Source organism: Drosophila sulfurigaster, chromosome 3, assembly GCF_023558435.1.
Source record: "Drosophila sulfurigaster albostrigata strain 15112-1811.04 chromosome 3, ASM2355843v2, whole genome shotgun sequence".
Lineage (NCBI taxonomy): Eukaryota > Metazoa > Arthropoda > Insecta > Diptera > Drosophilidae > Drosophila > Drosophila sulfurigaster.
Genome location: NC_084883.1, coordinates 10,620,315 through 10,641,676, shown reverse-complemented (window position 1 = coordinate 10,641,676; position 21,362 = coordinate 10,620,315). Strand labels below are relative to the sequence as shown.

Genomic DNA, 21,362 nt, shown 5'->3' with positions numbered 1-21,362 from the left:
TTAATGTACAATTTTGCTATCATAAGATCTACAAATATGTTTGGTACCTCAAAAATTATTTTAATGTTCCTCATTTAATATTTGGTAATAATTATGATAATCTTGTAGTTTTTAAGTTGTACACAGCAAATGTGTTTATTATCCCACTGTACATTGTCGGCGTCTTTTAGTGTTGCTCCTGCAGCGTTGACTGCGTCGCATAAATTGTCCTTGCTCCTTTTTGTGTGTGTGTGTGTGTGTGTGTGCGTCGCTTGGCAAATGCGCAAAATATTCTACGCTTTTTGGCCATCCGCATCGCATCGCATCGCATCGTGTCTTTAGTTTCAGTTTCAGCTTCAGCTTCAGTGTCAACTTCATCTCCAGCTGAAACTCATCCTTGTGCTCGGTGGCATCGTCATCATCTGTTCGTTTGGTGGACTAACTGTCGTCTGCCTGTTTTATTGTGTGTGTTCGGTGCGCAAATTTTGGTCTTTCAGCTCATAAATCAAAAACATTACAACAATTGTCGCACACTCGCTGCGCTTTTGTTGCCTTTTCGCCTTGCTTTCCCATAGCCTTGCCACTGCCAATTTGCACGCGTTGCGAAACCAAAAACATCTGCCAGGTCCTGTTTCTGTTTTCTGGCCATGGAAAGTGTCCTTGTTGCCCACCTGCGCATGGCGAAGGAAACCCCGAATAACTCTTCGCTTTTTCTCACTTTTCACTCGCACAAATTTCACAAAAATTGTTGCCAGCTGCAGTCGGAAAACTAACAAAAGAATTGTTTATTCTTTGCAGATCCCCCTCGGAGCGTTCCGGAAAAGGCTGTTGTGGCCAATGGTTTGCTGGACCGCCGCTGCGCGCCCTCATTGCTGTTGTCGCACTGGGGGGCGTGGCCTGTGCCCTCGGTGGCGCAGCGTTGGGCGCCACGGGCTTGGCTGGACCCCCAAATTCGCATCTGACGGCGGCCCTTTTGATGATTGGTAAGTGTATTCCGCATTCGAATAAAATGGCAAATACAAAATTATGTAATAAATAAGCGAACAGCTTTGAGAGTGTGCATGTGTTTGCGTGTGTGTGTGTGGTGTACTCATTCACATATGGACAAAAGTCGAACAATTGATGAGGCCACAAAAATGGCATTAAAACGTCGCGTCGACGATGTTTACACAAGTCGCACATTTGTTGCCATTACTCGTACTTTACTTATACTCGTATATATGTATGCTGTTATTGTTATTGCTTGTTTGTTGTTTGTTGTCTATTTGCCTCACACAACACAATTTTCACAATTATAACAGCCTTTGTTGCTGCCCTTTTTGTGGTGGACGGTAAGGAGGGGGGAGAAGCGTCTGCCTGACCCAGTTCGAAGAACAAACAAATTTGTAAAGACACAAAATGTGTCAATATTGCCAGAGCATTTAGTTCCGGTTACAGAGTTTTATCAGTCCTATAATAGTGCACATTTATATAGTATACCGATAGATAGTAAACAACTTTATTGACTTGCTGTGGGCAGTTTACTCTTAGATGAATCATTTTTGGAGCAATCACTTTTGCGAACTGATGTCGCAAACGTGCCAAGTTTACAGAGTACTAATTGCTTCGGCTAGACAACAATGCAGCTAGATGACAGTTAGACTTGCTGGAAAGTAACATAATCAATGATAACTGCTGTCTTAGCTGAAGAATAGTTAGGAAATGATAAAGTAAAGAAAAGGTGTGGAATTTATGCTATACTAAGTTATCAGCAGACTTACACTCTTAAAAAGTAACAAGTTAACATAATTCTTAAGTCAAATTATTTGAGCAATCTTTTAATAAGGTTCTATAATGGCTTATAAAAATGGAAAGAAAATTTGGAATTTGATAGAATATTGAACAACATATTAAAACCAACATCATATTAAATCCATTATGCGTTCAACAAATTGCCTTATTTATTATATGAGATTATGAGTTCAGTTCCTTTTAATTTATAATTTTGTAAATTCATTCAATTTTAAAGTCAATTTTGAAAAGTTGTTCATATTAATTTATAATTTTGTGAATTAATTAAATTTTAAATTCAATTTGTAAATTTATTTGTATCGAAAGTAACAAAATTATATATTTTAATTACATAAATGTCTGCAAGCAACAGACATAAGAACTTTCAGTAAAGTGAAATGAAATGTATAATATTATAATTGTTTGAAATTTAACGTCAATTGATAGAAAATGTATTGAGTATATTCATATCTAAATTCATGAAAATTTAAAAGTGAGAAGTAAGAAATACTTTTATTGCATACATTTTGCAAAGAAACAGAATTTAGTTCAAACGAAATAAAATGAAACCTATAATTTCATTATTCATTGAAATTTTACGTTATTTAATAGAAAAAGTATTTACTAAATTAATATTTAAATAATAGTTGCTCTAAAAGTGAGAACAACATATTTAAATTACATACATTTTGAGGAGCAAATTTTATTAAGCTAAAATGATATTTGGAATTTTGTAAATGCATGAATTTTTAACTTGAATTTTAAGAAAACGGATTTACTTAACTTATATCTACAGTGATGTATTTTAAAAGCCACAAATGTATACTTAACAGATAGAATTATAAAATGAAGACATTTTTCAAAAGTTTTGTAAGCAGTTCGTCATAATTAGGTGAAAAGATTTAGCCAAAGTTGGTTGAATTCGATTTGATAAAATTGCAAGTACTTCTGGTACAATTTGTCATGAGTTGGCCAAACTCATTCATGACTCATTCATTTGGTTCTCTTTCGCTTTCTGCACTAAGTTCAGCCAGCAAACAGCCAACAGCGAACAGCTGTCGAGTCACTCGACTCGACTCACGTAACTAACTCTCTGTGTAAGCTGCGAAGACATCGCGGGGCCAAGTGCACAAAAGTCGAATCGCGTTGCGTCGCGTCGTCGAGCTCAAGTTCCGTCTTTGAGTCTGGGTTTGGGTTTGCGAGTTGGGGTTGGGGCTGGGTTGCTGGAGGGGTCTGTACATTACTTATGTATACGACGCTCTAATCAATTGCCGGTCGCGTTTAGTTGGGGCACTCGGAGCGTGACATTGCGCCATTTTCTGGCGGCAATTACCCAAAAATTGTTGAGTTGTAACACTGAGTTTTACATAATTTAATGGCAATCAAGTCAGAGTCTGAGTCTGAGTCGACGGCAGCGACTATGCATATGTCGCTTATTTATAATGGAGGTCTCTCATTCACATCGTTGTCGTATTCGTTCGTACTCATAATAAACGCACAAATTGCAGAGTGTGTGCTTTTTATATTTTTTTGCTTCGTTTTTGCTTGCTCTCAACGTTTTCATTTTCGGAGCGCAAATTGCTCATGAAAATGAGCAAACAACAATGAGAAAACGACGACAATTTTCGCTAATAAAATTGTAGCTGGCTTTATTGTTGGCTTTAATCAGCTGCCGGGCAGTTTGAGGTAGCTTCGGCAGCTGACTGAGGTCTTCGGGGTCTCAGATGATGATGACACGCTCCACTGCCACTGCCACAGCCACAGCTAGAGGCACAGCCAGAGCCACTGGCCGTGCCACATGCAGCTGTCAGTTGTCAAAAGGAAAGCCCCGGACTGAGTAGCGAAAGTGAAAGTGGATGCTGAGACTCACAGAGTCTAAGTAAGACTGGCGACTGGGGATTGTGGACTGTGAACTGAGGTCGCTCCACCCGAGCCTCCAATTGCTTTAAGTGGGCTGGTAATTGCGCAGCCACGCCCCCACAGCGTTTGACGTCTAATTAAATTTTACAGCACTGTTCACAATGGCAAATAGTCGTAGCAACTAAAGCAAACCGATTGGGCGGGCATTTGAAAATTGTCTTTTTTTTCTTGCTACTTTTGCTTTGATTTTTACACTCTCCTCTAACGTTGTCTCGTTTCGTTTTACAGGCGTTGGCGTTGTGCTGGTCACTGTGAGCGGTGCCGCTTGGCGGATGACAGCACCCGGTGGCCAAAGCTGCCTCGGACTCGGCACCAGCGTCGATTTGGCCCGCTGCGGACGTCGACCTTGCACCCGAGGCGGAGGTGCACCGCACGGCCTGCTCTATCCGGAGTTCCAGCATCGCCCACCGCCTCCCTCCTACCAGGCCAGCATGCAGGAGTATCGTCTGAGGTAAGTCCTAGCAAACGGCTGCCATATGCAGTACACAGCACAGCACAGCAGGCGAGTATGACGCATAAATTGCGAGTGTGTTCGTGCTGCAGGACAACTGCGGACATGCTCGGCTAACCGCATCCGCTCGCATGTCCTTGCGCAATTAATGGCATTATGTAATTATACACTGGCTGAAAATGCTATTTTTACTCTCATGCAGAAGCATATTTCCTTGTTAAGAAAACAAGTTTGCCAGCTATTCATTTATCACACATAAAATATAGTATTCAATATTGAACATTATACAGATGATGTTTAACACCATCTACTGCAAGTTGCTCGATAAATAAATTTATAATTTCTTAAAATTTTTTAATATCTTCTCTGAACAAAATAAGACTTGAATTAGACATTAGAAACACTTTTGAGTTGTCAACAAATCAAATAAAATTATCTTTAAATTAGTTGACTTTATCAAAAAGGCTTGGCATTTTTATTAGCTACTTTTAGCCAATTAAAATTGTAAATAAAAATATTCTATTTTTATTTAAACATTTTGTGTAAGCTAAATAAAGTTTCCAATTAATATATTTCAATTCTTTTAAATTGAAATTTATTTAAAAATATTATCTTAATCTTGTTAATAAACTTTTTTGATTACATTTAAGCTGACTAAAGTTTCCATCAATAAATTTCAATTCTCTTTTAATTAGTTAAGTTATCAATATGACTTTTATTTACAATTTTCCAAAAATTTTTAGTTGAACGAAGTTGCAAATAAACAAATTTTACTTTGACGTAAAATAATTGATTTATGAATAAGGCTTTAAGAAATTAGTAATTTTAGTCTCATTAAAGTCGTGAGAAAGATGTACCTGATGGTTATCAGGTGAGTAAGAGAAAAGATCCCACGCATAAATTAAAGAAGTATTCATTACATAGAGAAATTCATCTCTTTGGCATTAGAGGCTAATTTTATTGTCAATCTCCTTCTCTAAATAAAACTCACAACATTGATTTAGTTTTAAATCATTATCTAATCGACTTAAGTTTTTATCTAACCACACTGAATGTACAGACAAAGATACAGTTAATATAATAAAGTGTGACCATACAACAAAGTGAAGGATATTTCTGATATATACTATATGATATATATTATGATATATAATATATTATATAATATAGGCACATTTACAACACTCTTCATAAACTTTTTCGATTAGCTTTGGCATACTCTTTCAGTTATTCATTGCTAGAGTATCAGCGTGTCGTTAAATGTTGCAGAGATTATGTTGCACATACAATATAATACTTTGCAGTGCATTTTCTTCAGCATTGCCTGTCGCATGACATTAACTGCTACAACAACCGTCATAATAATAATTACATCTCTTTTTGGTTTTTGTTGTTGCAGACTTTTGCTTTTGGACCGCGATCGGCAGAATGGAGTTGTGCGTGGCAACTCGCCACCGCCCACATATCGATCTCATGCCGGCAGCCTGCTGAGGTAAGTGTTCACTTCCGTTCGTGTCGTAAAGCACCCAATCCTGCAGCATTTTAAATCGTGTCCCTCCTCCGGCTTCCGCGCACCTCGTGAGTTATTTGTAAAGTTTTTGGCGTTGCAACCACAAAATGTTTACAACGCACAGTTCGAGGTTGGCATGAAAATGAGTAGCTACAGCAGCAGGGGGATAAAGGAACTCAACTGCTTTTTCCGGGGGCTACAGCTTCAGCTGATGCTGAAGCTGATGCGGAGGCTGAAGCGTTGGCGGTTTGGCTTTGTGCGGTTTTTTGGGGGAGTGTTAACATTGACACGTCGCTTGGGGTTGCCGCCAACAAAAGTTTTTGGGCAATTTTTTAATGTGGCAACAACCGAAAACTTTAGATGCCTGTCAATGGTTTTATTTGTTTTCTGGTTTTCTCTCGTTGTTGCTGTTGCTGTTGCTGTAAATGATTTTTGTTGATTTCGATTTTGGGAGTTGCGGTAAGAGGCAGGCGTCAGAGTGGAATTTGCAACTTAATTGAATTGAGCACCGAGCACTCGGCACTCATCACTCGGCACTCGGCACAGACTACTTCAAACAAGCGCCCAAATGGCAAACAATTTAAATACGCAACAATCCGATTGTCGGCCACTCAAGTGTCAGGAGACAGGACAGACATTCGACCAGTCGACCATGCGACCATTCGACCATTGCCATTGCCACCCTCACAGGACAATTGTAAAGCAGACAAGAAGCAAATTGAAACAATTGAAATGACGCCAATGCTTTGGATGTTGCTGCCTCTGACAATGGAACGAGGCGCCACACAGTAATCACAATTGAATGAATGGCAGAGTGCTGCCGTCTAGTTGGAGGGACGAGGCAGGATAATTGCCGCTTTGATCGCATAATGGCTGCTAATTAGAAAAGTTTACTTTTTATTGCGTTACAAAAATATTGAGTTGCGGCTGATGCCGTAAATTTACGCTCTGCTAAATACGCAAAACACTCAAAAGACTGCGGCCTGAGTACCCAATGAATGTATTCACCAAAACAAATGCAAATTTATGGCAAATTAATTTGCTTGTAATGACACACAAGGCCACATGCACTTAAATATTTATGCCGTATAATGGAAATGAAATGAAAAGCCAACAACAAATGCAACCACAACAACAGAAGCAACAGCAACAACAACCACAACCGTAGCCGCAGCATTTGTTGTCCAGGAAAAGTGCTGGAGAAGTGGAAGACAATGGAAGAAAATGCTGTAGGCATCAGCATGCTTGACTTTGAGATAAACACAAATTTCCACACATTTCCACATATTTTTGCCACACACACAGTTGTTGCCTTCAAGTAATAAGAACATTTCAACGACCGCCTGAAAGTATGCTGTATTTATTTGTGCCTCAATTGCTGAGTAAACTGAGTTGAATTTGAAGCTGAATCGTCGTAATGTTTGCCTTCTGAGTGTATACACCCGTTGCGGAAGAAGTTGTGTGTTTTTGTAGGGTGTGGAAAGTGACAGAGAAGTATGTCAAAAAAGCAAAAACTTATGCAAAGTGTGTGGTTAAGAATCACAGCATACTTTTAGGCATATCTCGTATTTGCCAGTGTGCGTGATGGCATATTCAAATGATGTAAGAACAACTAACAAAGAAATCTGTGAAATTTTGCAAAATATTTACACACACACACACACATACAAAAGTGGGCACACTCTTTCGATGAGCCTTCCTCTTGCATAACAAGTAGGCGTGTGTGTTAAAAGGCAATCTGCGACAGGCAGGAGGCCAAGCCAAGGCAATATTACCAAGGATTACATGAAGAGAGAAGCAACAACAACGCGTTGCGAAGCTGTTAGCCAAGTCAATTAAACAAACAAAGACGAGGCCCAAGTGCCGTCCGTCTGAGTACCGAGTACCGGAGTACTGCGAAAATTGCCTATTATTGCATAGCAAAAAGGATGGGGGTCAGAGAAGAGAGCATAAAAGGCTTCTTCCTTTGCAGCTGAGTTAGTTTTCCTGTTTCCTTTTGCATTGAATCTTTGTCCGGGAACAATTAAATGCAATTTTACATACTTCAAATTGCTTTATACAATTTTGAAATTTGAATTTTTGCATCTCAAAATTGTGCAGGCTGCGAAACTTGCAATTTGCCATGTCTATAACTTTCAACTTCAAACCGTATGTGTGTGTGTGCACAGAATATATATGAGGCACACAGCGAGAGAGTGAGTGTTGACTTTGTTGTTGGCTCTGTTGACTGAAGTGTGAAGAAGTCTGTTGGATTTGCCAGTCAGCCAGCCAGTCAGGCAGTCTGAATGGCAACAATTGCCCAAGCGCCTTTTGTTATTTAAATTGACAAAGTCGAATGCAGACAAAACGGAATCACCTACCTACCTAGCAAGATACACAGATACATGGACAACTTGTAGATATCAACACAGATAGTTGGTTGGGTATGCAAATTTGTGCATTGACTTTGTCTCATGACAGCCACAGCGCAAATAATGCATTCACTTGATGTTCACCTTAATCTGAATCTGAATCCCATTCCCAATTCCAATTCCAATCCCAATTTGAGTCTCATTCCAATCTCTTTTGCTTATCGTCTTATTGCAGGGCACCGTTGACCACATTGCGGTCCGGAATTGGCAATGGAGGTGGCACCATCAGCAGCAGCATGGGCGGCTCAGAGTACAGTCTGCCGCCTAGTTATCGGTCTCGCAATGCCACGCCCGCCTCTCTTACGCTAAGCAGTGAACGGACCATAGAGACGGCACCTTCGGGCCGACTGCTGGCCAACGAGGACTTGCCGGAGCCATCCGCCGTGGCGGAGCAATTGCCCGACTACAGTGCGCTGCAGTCGAATACATTGCTCACCTCGGCCATTGTCGAAATCGAGTCGAGGAATCGCAGCCAAAGCCACGAAAGCCAGCAAAACGCAGCCAAAAGTCCAACGACAACAACAACAACAACCACGACAAAGGCCAAAGACCTGGTGACTATTGTGACGATATCGCAGGCCAACAGCGAAAACGTGCAGTCAGGTGGAAGGACGCAGGCTCAATTACCTGGGCAGGCCAGCAGTGCACTCGATCAAATCGATATATTGGCCCATTTGTAGCCCTGCTGTGTGCTTCGAGAAACCCGAAGCTGAAATCAAGTGGAAAACATGGCACACAATGTGAAAAGTCTCTCAGCAGTTTTCCAGTGTCCATTTTTCTTCTGCATTTCGAATATCATTTTTTTTTGATTGTTTGTTTGTTACTCTTAAAAACACACTCGTTAACCCAAAGGTATTTATTTGTACGATACGAAAAACTAAAAAAAACTCTGCTCCTAATTGAACATATATATAGTATATATACTTACAAAATATATCTAGATATAAAATTCTGTATCTATTAATAAGCGGCATTTAGATAGTAAGATATGTTTGTTGTACTTGAATGTGTTGAATTTATTTTTGTAAGCATAAGAAATGCGCTACGTATCTATACTACGAACTATCATTAACATACGAGTATTAAAATATTCCAAAAACCAAAAAAAAAAAGAAAATGAAGAGAAAAGGAAAATGATAAGACAGAAGGAAACGAAAAGATGAAAACACAGAAAACCCCAGGAATTCTGATATGTAAATAACAATTTCGAGTGCATTTCTAAGCATGCGTTAAGTGTAGTTTTTCCCCCAACTCCTCAAAACCCAAAACGAACCCAAATCACGCATATATAGTACGCACATCTGGCTGCTGCTATATATGTCTAGCTATAAAGAAAACTCTGTGTAAATTCGCAACGGAACGCTACGGTGACAAATTTTGCGCGCATTTTCGAATAACGAATCAAACGGAAACTGAAACTGATTTCTGAATGCGTTTCAAACAAAATAAATGAATAGTTAAACAAATGTAGAAAGAACAAAATAAAATAATTTAAAAAACACAAAAAAAAAAAACAAAACAAAAACAATACTTTTCCGGTTTCCGCTCTTGCGTCAATTCCATCGAAATATGCAAAGCCTTTTGGTTCGTTGAGCTACTTGATTTTTGAATTTCTGCAATTCCAAGCTTTTGATTTCCTATACTTTATTTTGTGCGCCAATTGATGCGAAAGTGGAAACCGGAATGGTCTTGTGATTATTGAAACTAATTACGAATAAATTGTAGCTGCTAGCGCAATATGAAAATTGCGTGTGTTATCATTATGAAATACTGATACAAATACAGATCGTGCATAAGTACAATACAGAATTAAAAAATATATAGATATATACATAAATATATATAGAATTACTTAAACTAACTTAAAGTCCTCTGTGTAATGTGCAAGGCTAAATAAACTAAAAGCAAACATCTGCAAAAATGTAATGTTGAAAAATGCCACAAAAACCGCAAATTGTTTTTTCTTTCCGCCTGCCAGCGTTCAACAGCAACGAAAGGGCGTAACCTCCTTTCACACCCATACCCAAACACACACACTCACACTCACACTCTCACACACGCATTCACATAGTCGTATATCCTGCTTAATCTAGCGTAAATTTGTATTGGCCGAAAGGCCTTGGCAGTTGGAGGCACAGTAAGTGGTCCAGCGATTAACACCCCCGGCACCGCAAAAATGTGGAGCGAACACAAAAATTGACACCTTATTCCATTGGCCAGCAAAACTCGGAGGCGAAGTTGATGGAGGAGCCCGAATCCGAATGTGGGGAAAAATGGCATGAAAAGTGCCTGCGTCGAACAGTTTGTATATCGCCAAACGAAAAATGCCAAATGAAAACAACAAAAATTGGTTGAGCATGAAATTGCTGCTGGGCTGTCGAACTGCTGCGTTTGTATTTGTATGTGTGCGATGTGTGTTTGTGTGTGTGTGTGTGTGTATGTTGTGTGCCTTTAGTAGTAAAGCAAAAGCTGTTGCATACTTTTCGGCTGTCAACGAAATACGTGAGGGCAGCTAACCGGAAGCCTCAAACGATTATGACATTATGTTCCCCACATCTAGTACACAATGCCACAAGAACACTGGGACACAAGAACTCTCGCATTGTGTGAGTTATTTGCAAAAGAATAACAGCGTCAAAAATAGAGGAACTTTGAGGGAAAGGATTTGACGGCATAATAAAAGCAAACAGCTGTTATGAAGGACCTCAATTTTAAGTGGTTTATTTAATTAAATGGAGAAACATTGGCAATTTGATGTCATTATTTTCAGAGATTGCTATTAAAGAACAATACCCTCTCTAATTAGAAAACACTCGATTAAACGCGAAAAAGATTTCGAAATTTTATTGATCTGTTGATTTGGAGCAAATTACAATCAATTACAGATGTCTCTCAATAAGGTTTACAACATAAAATTTAAAGTATAATTTAAATTTAATTTGTAGCTTAATAAATTACGATCGCAACGAATTGATATTGATTGAATTTGACAAATTAATAAAGCATATTTTTCACAATTTCTACTGCTGACAATCCGATTTCCTTAGAAATGACTACGTTCCGATTAGATGCGGATGCCGATGCGAATGCGGATTCGAATTCGAATTTCGAACTCAGTTTCGATTGATGGTGTGCAATTTAGGCGATTTGAAATCCTTTCGCGCGGTTTGTTAGTTGGTTTGTCAACAGCATCGGCTTTTTTCTTTTCACTTCAACTAAATAACTTTTGTGAAAATACATATAATAATAATAAGAATTAATAAGTAATAGTTGTTGTGAGTGTGTGTGTGTGATTCTGTTTGTTTTCTCGTAGATAACTCGGTTATTATTGGTATATTGATGAAATAAATAATAATAAAATCGTAGGTAGACTGACAGACACTTTATCGTGCCCTGTTCTGTGTTCTGTGTTCCGTATTCTTTTTTCACTTTCTTCTTATTTCTCGGTTTTCGATTTCGTGTCGTTTTGTTTTTTTTCTGTTTCTGTGTTCCACTCATTCATTTAAAATTAGGATAACATTTGTGTGCACAATTCAAAATTAAATAAAATATATAAAATAAACAAAAAGGGCGTCCTTTAGTTTTGATAATTGCATTAAGTATGTAATAAGCTATTTGCGATTTCATTAGTCAAGAGTTTTCGCTTGGTTAAGATATCTGAATTGTTGTTGTTGTTTGTTTTTTGTTGTTGTTAGTGTGCGTGATCCCTGAAGTCCATTGTCGAGCCATATTAAATCTCTCTTGTGCCCTTAACGCGCATGATTCTTGCAGAAGGGACGACCGCCCTTGTTGTAGAAGCTCTGACCCTCCAGATTTTGTTTGCAGAACTGTCAAAGAAAATTACATTAAGCTTGGCTCCAAACTGAAACGTTTGATAATACTCACAGTGCAGTTAAAGCATTGGCTATGATAGTTGTGGTTAAGAGCCTCAACCCATCTGTCGCCAGCCTCAACGGGGAAGCCGCAAGCGTAGCACTTTGTGGTGAAGAGCTCATTCCAGTCAGCCTCGCAGTACGCATTGCCATCCTCTAGGAAGAAGGGCGTGTTGCCAAAGATCTTGCCGCACTGGCCGCAAGTGAAGCACTCGGGATGGAAGTGCTTGCCAATGGCATTCAGACAATCACCCTGTAAGCGAGCCAAGATGCAAATTAGTCACTGCAAATGGAAAGTTTGTGATGTGTGCTTACCTTGATCTTGCCAGCGCACTTGCTGCAGGTGGGGGCCAGATACTTCTCAAAGCAGTACTCGCAGTAAAGATCGCCCTTTTCCTCAACGAAGCCGATGTCCTGCAGTGGACGACGGCAGTTGCCGTTCACGCAAATGAAATGATCGGGACACCAGATGCGACCCAAAGCCGTGATGAAGGGTCCTCTGCAAAACGTAAAAGTCAAGTTATAGTTAACAAAAATTAACATGAAGATTTTCAATAAAACAATTAACGATCAGCAGGCAGAGGCAATGGCGGGCTACTTACGAGGTGATCTCCTTGTTGCACTGACAGCAAATGGGACGCTTACCATCCTTGAGCAACTGACTTACGGCCTTTTCGTTCTCCTCGGACATGGGACCCTGAGCCTCCGCATAAGGACCCAAGGCCTTGACGCTCACACTGAAGTTGGGTGTGTTTGTCTGACTATTGTTGTTGTTGTTGTTGTTATTGGATGGGCTAGTGTTGCTGTTGGCATTGCTGTTGCTACTATTCTCAGTTGCAACAGTCTGCTTGGGTTCTATGTAGGATCTACGATCCGAGCGTGTGGCATGCGTGCCGCCAGTGCGTCGCAGATTGTTGCGGAATGCCACCGGCTCGGGCGTTTCTTGAGCTGTTGCCTTGCCACTATCACAAATATCGAGAATCTTGCTCATGGGATGCTGGGCCGGCAACTCGGCTTGCAGCGTCTGCTCCACACGTGCCACCTGCGGTTGAGCCAATTGATTACCCACTTCACCAGGAAGCTGCTGCGACTGAGGCGTTTGCTTCTGTTGCTGTGGCACGGCAACAACTGATTGCAAGGCCACCGGCTTTGTGGGATCAATGTTTTTGAAGTCGTCAAGGTCCAGGCGTTTACGCACAATCATCGGACTCTTGGTGAGATTGGAACTGCTGTTGCTGCGCAGACTCAAAGTGCTGCCAGCCTGCGAGGGCGTGGCACTGCCTTGACCATTGGCCAGACGTGCCTCCAGCATATTGGAGATGATCTTGCCCGCCTCCTGCATAAAGGCATTTGTCTGTTCGCCCATGTTGATGCGGCCAACGGACTCGGCCAGCATGGCTGTGGCATCTGCATCAGAGTCTGCTGTGACACTTGGCTCTGAGTCAGTTGCTGTTGTGGGTCGCGTAAGCGTGGCACTTTGATTGGCATGCGAGTTAATAGGCTTGGCAAGGGGAACTGCAAACAAAACAAACGATTTGGGTTATGGTTAAGATAACAAGCATGCAAGTTTTGGTAAACACTCCTCAAAGATTCCACGTGAGATCTTTTTAAGGCAGGTGAATAATTATTAATTGTCTTTGAGACAAAACATCTTAAAACTAAGTTAGAAGTTTAAAAAAGTTGAACAACAGTAGGAATGTAACAACAACGAGAACACTTTCGGGGGAATACAGAAGATGCTGTTCACCTGATCTGCACGTTGCAGCTGTTGCACAATGGGATGCGAACACCTGGGCCAGCGGCCTTGTTGAGGATACCGCGTCCACGCTTGGGAGCCGATGTGGCACCGAAGGCGCCGCTCTTGCCGCCAGGACCTGTGGAATCATCAACATTTGAGTTTAGATCACTAAAATTGGGCGGAAATACAGCTGGAGCGGGCGCAGTAGGCGTGGCAGCAACTGTTGGCTTAGGCTTCACGCCCTTGTTAGCCAAATTGGCCAGCGTTGCTGCAGCTGCAGCTGTGGCTGTAGCTGTATTTTGGCTGTTGCCATTGGCTGCTGTGCTCCTGAATGCGGCACAGGCTTGATTATTAGTCGTGGTAGTAATAGCAGAAGCTTTGGTTAGACTGGCTTGCGCCGACCTTGATGCTGATGCTGATGCTGTGGTTGATGCTGTGGTGGATGATGTTAACGATGACGATGCAATTGCAGATGTTGCTGATGTTAGCGATGAGCTCGCGGCATTCGTGTAGGCGCTCTGAGTGCGCAGTTGCTGTTGGGAAGCGGAGACCACCGAAGATGTGGACTTGAAGCCCGAGGAGAACGCAGACTTCTGTTGTTGTTGCAGCTGCTGAAGCTGTTGCTGGTGCTGTTCTTGCTGCTGACGGAAGCCAGGTGGTGGTCCGAGATTGGAAGAGGCAGTGGCTTCGGGTGTTGGTTTATTCAGCGGAAACTTGCTCTCAAAAGTGGGCGACCGCAATTGCGGAAAGTTTCCCTCGCCCAAGGTGGAAGCTCTGGCGCTAATGGCCTGCGACTGGCTCGTTAGGCTGCTGATCTCCTGCTCTAAGCCGGACAAGCGACGTGCTTGATTAGCCACAAATCCTGTGCGACCATATGACTGACGGCGCTCAGACGACTCCAACTGTGATTGCGATTCGAGCTGTGATTGCGTCTTCGATCCAGTGCGAATCTCAATAGTCTTGGCACTCTGAGTATGCTCAAACTCCTCAGTTACCTTGCGCCTGCGTTCGATCTGAGTGTTGCCAATTTGTGTCTTTGTCTGAGTCTGCAACTGCGACTGTTGCTGCTGCTGCAGCTGCGACGATTGCTCTCTTTGTTGAACATTGAGATTGCCGATCTGGCGTTCCCTCACGATCTCTGGTTGCTGTGTGTAACTCTGGCTGGCCGACTGTGAACTGAGTTCCGAGTGCGCCAACAGCTGACCCTGATAACTCTGGCCGGTTGTAATGGAGCCAGCCTGCAGACGAGGCCCAGACACTGAGAGTAGCGTTGACTCAGCGGGCTCCTTCATGCGTGGTGCACGAATGGCAGCCAGGGGATTGGGTGGAGGTCCTGGCGCCGGGGAGCGAGCCCGATCCGGAAACGGGGAAGCAGCTCCCTGATTGTAGTCGCGAGCATGCGAGGCTGGGCACTCGTCGAAGAGCAGCTTCTCGGGCGTCTGGTAGAAGGGTATGATTGGAGCCGGTTTGTTGATCATCGAGTTCATGGAAGGCGTGTAGGGACGCGTGGGCGTCTGTGATTGATCAGGACGCTCGAATTCATCTAGTGATTGAAAAGCCATCGTTACTGGACCCGAGCGATCTTCAATAATGATCGGCACCGACGGCTGCACAGTTGGCTTGACCTGGCCCTGACCTAATGAGACAATAGAGCCTCGAGCAGCCGTTGGCACTGATCCTGAACCCGATGCTGAGCACGTTCTTGCACCCGGTAGTGACCCGTTGTTAGCCCCGCAAACGGAAGCGCACACCTTGGCAATGGGTTTATGTACAGTGTCTGTCTTGGGGGCATCGACGAAAGCAAGCGGAACATTCTCGCGCAACTCCTGGGGTTCCGGTGTGCGAATGGGACTCTGTGTGGGCAGCACGGTCCAATTGCGCTGATACTTGGGTATGGCATCGGCCTTGTGCAGGCCGGACTGTACGGCTTTGCCCTTGAGATGACTGAGCGGGGATGGTGGCGGGAATAGGACCTCGGAGTGCTCGAGTTCCTCGGCGGTTTCCTCGATCAGCTCGTGTGCATCCATTTTGGTAGCGGTATTTACAGCTGTTAGGGTGGAAGTTGCTGAAAAGGAGGAGCGGCTGCTAGCCTGGGTCTGCAGTTGGGACTGGGCGACATAGCTGATGTTGTTGCTGTTCAGATTGTTGTTGATTTGGCTGTTGAGGTTGAGGTTGTTGCTGTTGTTGTTGTTGATGATGGTCGTGCTGTTGTTGGACTGTTGGACTGTGGAAGAGGAGTTAGAGGAAGCAGTCGCATTGGAAGCGGTAACTAGCGTATTCGAGTTAATCGGGTTAGTTTCTAAGTGTTGCTGTTGTGATGGTTGCTGTTGTTGTTGTTGTTGTTGCAACTCCTCTTCCTTTTTGTGATAGAAGTCAAGTCGTTTCTGATTGCGTTGCTGCGCCTTGCAGTACTTTTGGTACTCAAGATCTGTCTGTTCTTTGGACAGGGAGGCAATAGAGGCACGTGGCGTATTTGTGACTGTGTTCGTGGCGGAGGAGGAGGAAAGCGGTTCTCGAGATGGCTGGAATGCTTGCATTGCCGCAAACGCTGACGACTTGCGACGCTGCTGTGGATCCTCTGTGGTATAGTACTCCACGGACTCCGGTGGTTGAGGCTTGATGCCCAGTTCCTCCTCATGATCGAGCACCTGAAATTCATACTTTTTCAATTCCTGCTGTTTTTGCTCCTCGTCCCAGCGCTGAGTGGCATTCTCGGGATTCAGTGGGGTGTAGCCGCGATCGGGTGCCGTGCAGAGGGCGTCACACATGCTCAGGTGCTCCTTGGGTGTGGGCAGGTCTATCAAATGGATGGGCACATCCCGATCGAAGTGACCCTCAAAGGGACGCTCGGGTGCTGTGGTCAAGGCACTAACAAACGGACTCTTGGGACGGTAATCTTCGCGCAGATAGGGCTTCATGTCCATGGGCGGTGGCATGTAGGGCACGGTCTCCTCCGGCAGGGGAATACCCTCGGCGGCAGGCGGCGCAAAGCGCACTGCGAACTCCGGAGCTGTGGACATGGCTTGAGTGAGTCGAGTACCACGAGGCGGCGATTCACGGAGTAGCTCAATGGCATAGGAATCAACTGGTGGTAGAGGAGCGGCTACTTGGGGAGGAGCTGGAGCTGGAGCTGGAGGTGGAGCTGACAATGGAGCTGGTGCTTGAACTGGAGCGGCTGCAGCTGCAGCGGCTGCTTCCTCAGCGGCTGCGGCGGCCGCTTCAAAGTCATCATCGCAGGGCTTAGGAAAAGGACACTCCACCAGGTGGAAGGGCACATCGGAAGCTGTGGTCAGCACACGAATCATGGGATTGATCCACTCCTTGGGCGAGGGATTGGGTATCTTAGAAGGCGCTGGACGCGGACGCACTGGCGCTATTTCAATCTTTATCTCAGGCGTGGGCTGAAACATGCGTTCACTCTCCAGGATCTGACAGCGCTGCTCGATGATGAGCCCCTCTCGATCGTCAGCATCGTCGCCAACTGCTGCCCAAGCTGTCGCAGCCTGTGGAGCCAGTTCAGCTTCGGACGCTGATTCGGGTATTGTTTCCAGTTCGGTGTGCAGCTGTGGCAGCTCCTTGATCTCGGGCTCATCGTTGAACACTACATGACGAGCAGCAGGCTGTGTAGCAGCTGGTTGGGGAACTGTCACTGGACTTGGGGTCACTTCCCTTACCATATCAATGAGCTTGTACGTGCTTAGCGGAGCCGAGAGCGAGTCCACACATTCCTGGGCACTGCGTCTGCCCGACGCGTACTCCTGCACATCCATGGCGCTGCCATAGTCCAGCTGGTAGTCAAACTCGGAGCCAGACTGCTCGTATGCCTGCTGCATTTGGTAGGCTTGCAGCTGGGCGGCATACATGCGTTGATACTCCTCCGAGGTGGTTGTGGTCGTTGTCGACGTGGAAGTGTAGCTGTCCGAGCTGGATTCCTGTTCCTGAATCTGCGGCTGCTGCGTGCGCTGATTGCTCAGCTGTGGCGCCGAATAGCTCTGCCACTGAGGAGTCGCTTGCGGCAACTGCTGAGGCTGCTGCAACTGCTGTGGCAACTGCAATGGTTGCTGCTGTTGCTGTGGCTGCGGCTGCGGATCGAGACGAGAGCTCGCAGTTCCCGGTGGCAGCGGAGGCACCTCTTGCACCGGATTGGCGACCACCATATGCTGGGTCTCGGGTGGCGCAATATACAAAGGTGCAGCCGTTGGTGCCGCATGATTCTCGTCTTGTGGCGGCGGCCAAGTGAAGCTGGAGCCGTGAGAACGTCGACTGGCTGCCAAGGCAACCTCAACGTCCATCTCGTAGCATTCCTCCTCAAATTCTGGCTGCAAGCCTTCCTCCTCCGATGCTGGGCAGGTGTAACATTTTGTGTGTGCAGTTGTAGTTGCATTGTTGGTTAGTTAAGTTGTAAGCAGGTTGTTTAACGATTTGCATTTGAAGGGGTACGAGGGGTTGAGTTGAGAGTTAAGGGCAAATATAAGAGCAGAAAGAAATAAAAGTCATACGCTTGTTAGTCGTTGGCACTTGGCAAAGCAGCGTCGAGGGCGAAGTGAAGTCAGAGGCGAAGGCGAAGGCAAAAACGCTGGCGGAACGGTGCGAAGCGGGTGGCAGAGCGGAGCGGAGCGGAATGTCAAAAGGCGGCGCAAGGAACAACAACAAAACTAAGCAGAACTAAGACTAACTACAGTTGTAAAGCTGCAATATCTACCGCAGTAACAACAAAACCATTCTTCATTAGTGTAAGCCTAAAGTGTTGGGTAAGTGTAGAATAAGTTGTATATAGCAGCAATATATATTTAATTGGCAACTGTAACCGATAGACACTGGCCAAAGCCATATTTAATCGTAGCCCACATAAAATAAAGCCTATCTTAAATTAAACGCTTTTTAATTGCGAATTCACAACACTTGAGCTGAACAACATTTCGTATACGCAACAAACAGTACGAGTACGAGAAATGTTACAGAGTGGAAAAAAATAAACAAAATATCACTTGCAGCGTTCGTGCAGGCGAGTATTATATGAGGAATAAATATTAAAAATAAATAGAATAAATAGACTGAATGGCGCAACGTTTTATGCGACGAGCAAATAAATTTTTCATTTCTTGTTTTGCGAGTCATTTTCATGGCGCAACAATAAACACACACCGACAGCTCACGCATGTGTATTTGTGTGTGTGTGTGTGCGTGTATGTATGTTTGCGTTTGTATGTATGCGCAATGAGTTCCATTTTTTATGAGGCGTCCTACGGTTGTGTGGAGCCAAAATGGCGACGACAGGTAGTCATTGCTTTTTATTATGCATAATTTCATATTGGCTGTAATTTTGCAGAAATTGAAAATGGCAGAAACACACGGACAACACACACACGCAGACAGGAGGCAGGGATGCGTATGAAACAAAAGACAATTTGTTGGTTGGCACAGCACACAATACACAAAAAAGGAAAAATAAAAAAAAAAACGAAAAACAAGAAGAAACGAATTTCGAAATAAAATTATAGCAAATATTTTGTCATATCAAAAGAAAAGAAAAATGAACGAAAAAGAAATGTAGTGCACAGACAGACAGAAACAATAACAGAAAGTTTTTTTTGTTTTGTTTTGGGGCCACAACAAGACGTAGACGGGGCAGAGAATAGAAGCCCCCATCAGGTCAGGTTGTTGCAAAAAGTTTTGGCTTTTTGTATGGGCCAAAGGCATGCAAAGTTGTGTGCAATGAAAAGACGAATTCATAGAATGCCTTCTCCGACAGTTCAATTAGTATATATAGAAAATATAGTAGTACACAGATATACATACTGGTATGTGCGTATGCATTTCGTAGTATATACTTAAAGGTCTTAAGAGCGGTTAGGCTGAAGCGTATTTCTTATGCACAAATATAGGAAATTTTGTTGTTTACAATTTATATAGGCACTCGATGGTGCAAATTTATTCAGAATTCAATTGAAATATATTTGAGACATATATAATTTATATAAGTTTGTTGTTAAAAACTTAAGAAAACTGTGTTAGAATTGTAAAGATATAATTTCGAGTTTCAATTTTGTGAAACGTTTCCAAGAAAATTCACCAGTTTTGCCAAACAAACTTTTGCAGCACATTCTGTTTTTGTTTCTTTGTTTGGGGATTTGATTTGAGAAGGACATTGAGTTTTCTAATAGGTATATTGGTAACCGTAACCTAAAAGTAGCCAAAAAAAAAACCAGAAAAATAGTCGATCAAATATTGAAATAGTTTTGTGTATGTTTTTTGGTTAGAAATGGTAGAAATAACACGTGGGCTGAAAAGTCCCGGGCCTTACACATAGATTGTGCTAGTTTTATTACAGTCACCTTTTTTTTCAGTTAATACAATCCTTCAGAAGACAGCTGCTAAAATTTCATGATATTCTATTCATTAGTTTGTAAGTTATTGAGCCAAAAGTGACACTACTTTTTCTATTTTCACAACAATGGATCAAATGCAATTTTGTCTTCTAATCTTACAATGCTTCTTGATGGGAAAAAATACCTTTCAAGCAAAGCTTTAGCTTGAAAAGTGTTATGGGGACTCCTCTCAATCAGAAACAACAATTAAACGTTGGTTTGCTGACTTTAAACGTGGTCGTAGAGACACCGATGATGCAAAACCCAGTGGACGTCCAATTGGGGAGGTCACACCAGAAAACATAAAAAAAATCCACAAAATCGTTTTGAATGATCGAAAATTAAATTTGCGTCAGTTAGCTAACATCGTAAAGATATCAAAAGAACAAGTTGGCTTAATATTGCATGAGCATTTGACTATGAGAAAATCTCTTCAAAATGGCTGCCGCGTTTGCTCACTTTTGACCAACAACAAGAATGTGTTCATGATTCAATGACAGTGACAAAACTACAGGAATTGAACTTCGAATTGCTCCCACATCCACTAATTCGCCAGATTAGGCTCCCAGAGACTTCTGGAGGTTAACAGTCCTGGAAAAATGCTCGCCGATAAAATATTTCGCACGATTGAAGAGGTTATCACTGAAATTAAAGCCTATTTTGAGGCAAAAAAATAAATCGTTCTAAAAAATTTATATTGAAATGTTACAGCGGCTCTGGAATGATTGCGATGCTCTTGATAAAGATTAAGTTGATGAGTAACGCCAATTTTGATCCAAAAAAAGCAAGTTTTCTTTGTTAGGCCCGGGGACTTTTCAGCCCATGTGTTAAATAAGAGTCCTTTAATCGCCAAGAGAGCAGCAGGACAATAGTTTTATTATACAAAATGCATACGATAAATCACAAAAGGAGCAAAAGCGTCTTCAGCTAAAAGGAATTCAAGGCATTTGATGCATGGACGCCAGGCACGCTTTCAATCTGACAGACAAAGCGAGAGAGAGAGAGACAGAGAGCCAGCAAGGAGCACACAGGATGTCAGCCTGTTTGGATAATAATGACTGGTAATTTATCTGCCTTCGTTTACATTGTGTGTTGCGAGTGAGCTCGTTGTGCGTGCGTGTCGGTATGTGTGTAACACAAACATTTGTTTGCCAGCATATTTTTGGTGTGTGTGGCAACCTCGCTTTGCTCCCTCTCTCCTCGCTCTTGTGTCTTGCCACACTTTGCTGCTTGTTGTGGGATTTGCCAACTGGATTTGTTTTTATGTATTCGACGGCTTTTACGCACTTTTGTTTGCAAGTCTCGCCTGGCGGCATGCCGCCAAAAACCCAAAAAAGCAACAA

At 43.0% G+C, this 21,362-nt stretch overlaps 2 protein-coding genes across 22 annotated transcripts in view; one reads left to right on the top strand and one right to left on the bottom strand.

Moving 5' to 3' along the window:
• The window catches only part of LOC133840728 (bromodomain-containing protein DDB_G0280777), a 58,226-nt gene extending 46,962 nt beyond the window's left edge, over positions 1 to 11,264 (top strand). The window contains exons 3-6 of the mRNA XM_062272745.1: positions 778 to 962; positions 3,898 to 4,120; positions 5,520 to 5,612; positions 8,217 to 11,264. Of these exons, the coding sequence (XP_062128729.1) occupies positions 778 to 962; positions 3,898 to 4,120; positions 5,520 to 5,612; positions 8,217 to 8,721 (1,006 nt within the window). The 3' untranslated portion in view covers positions 8,722 to 11,264. The remainder of the gene's footprint in view (positions 1 to 777; positions 963 to 3,897; positions 4,121 to 5,519; positions 5,613 to 8,216) is intronic.
• Positions 11,265 to 11,470: 206 nt separating this feature from the next.
• Positions 11,471 to 21,362, bottom strand: part of LOC133840725 (PDZ and LIM domain protein Zasp) — a 69,258-nt gene continuing 59,366 nt past the window's right edge. For 9 of the 21 annotated variants that reach the window (XM_062272722.1, XM_062272723.1, XM_062272721.1 and 6 more), the window contains 4 exons: positions 13,661 to 17,993; positions 12,229 to 12,412; positions 11,927 to 12,166; positions 11,471 to 11,868 (listed from right to left, as the gene is read on the bottom strand). In XM_062272722.1, the coding sequence (XP_062128706.1) occupies positions 11,791 to 11,868; positions 11,927 to 12,166; positions 12,229 to 12,412; positions 13,661 to 17,993 (4,835 nt within the window). In that variant the 3' untranslated portion in view covers positions 11,471 to 11,790. Of the gene's footprint in view, positions 11,869 to 11,926; positions 12,167 to 12,228; positions 12,413 to 12,515; positions 13,429 to 13,660; positions 17,994 to 19,554; positions 19,835 to 21,362 lie in introns of those variants that run through there. The other 12 variants (XM_062272732.1, XM_062272733.1, XM_062272736.1 and 9 more) reach the window with 6 other exon arrangements.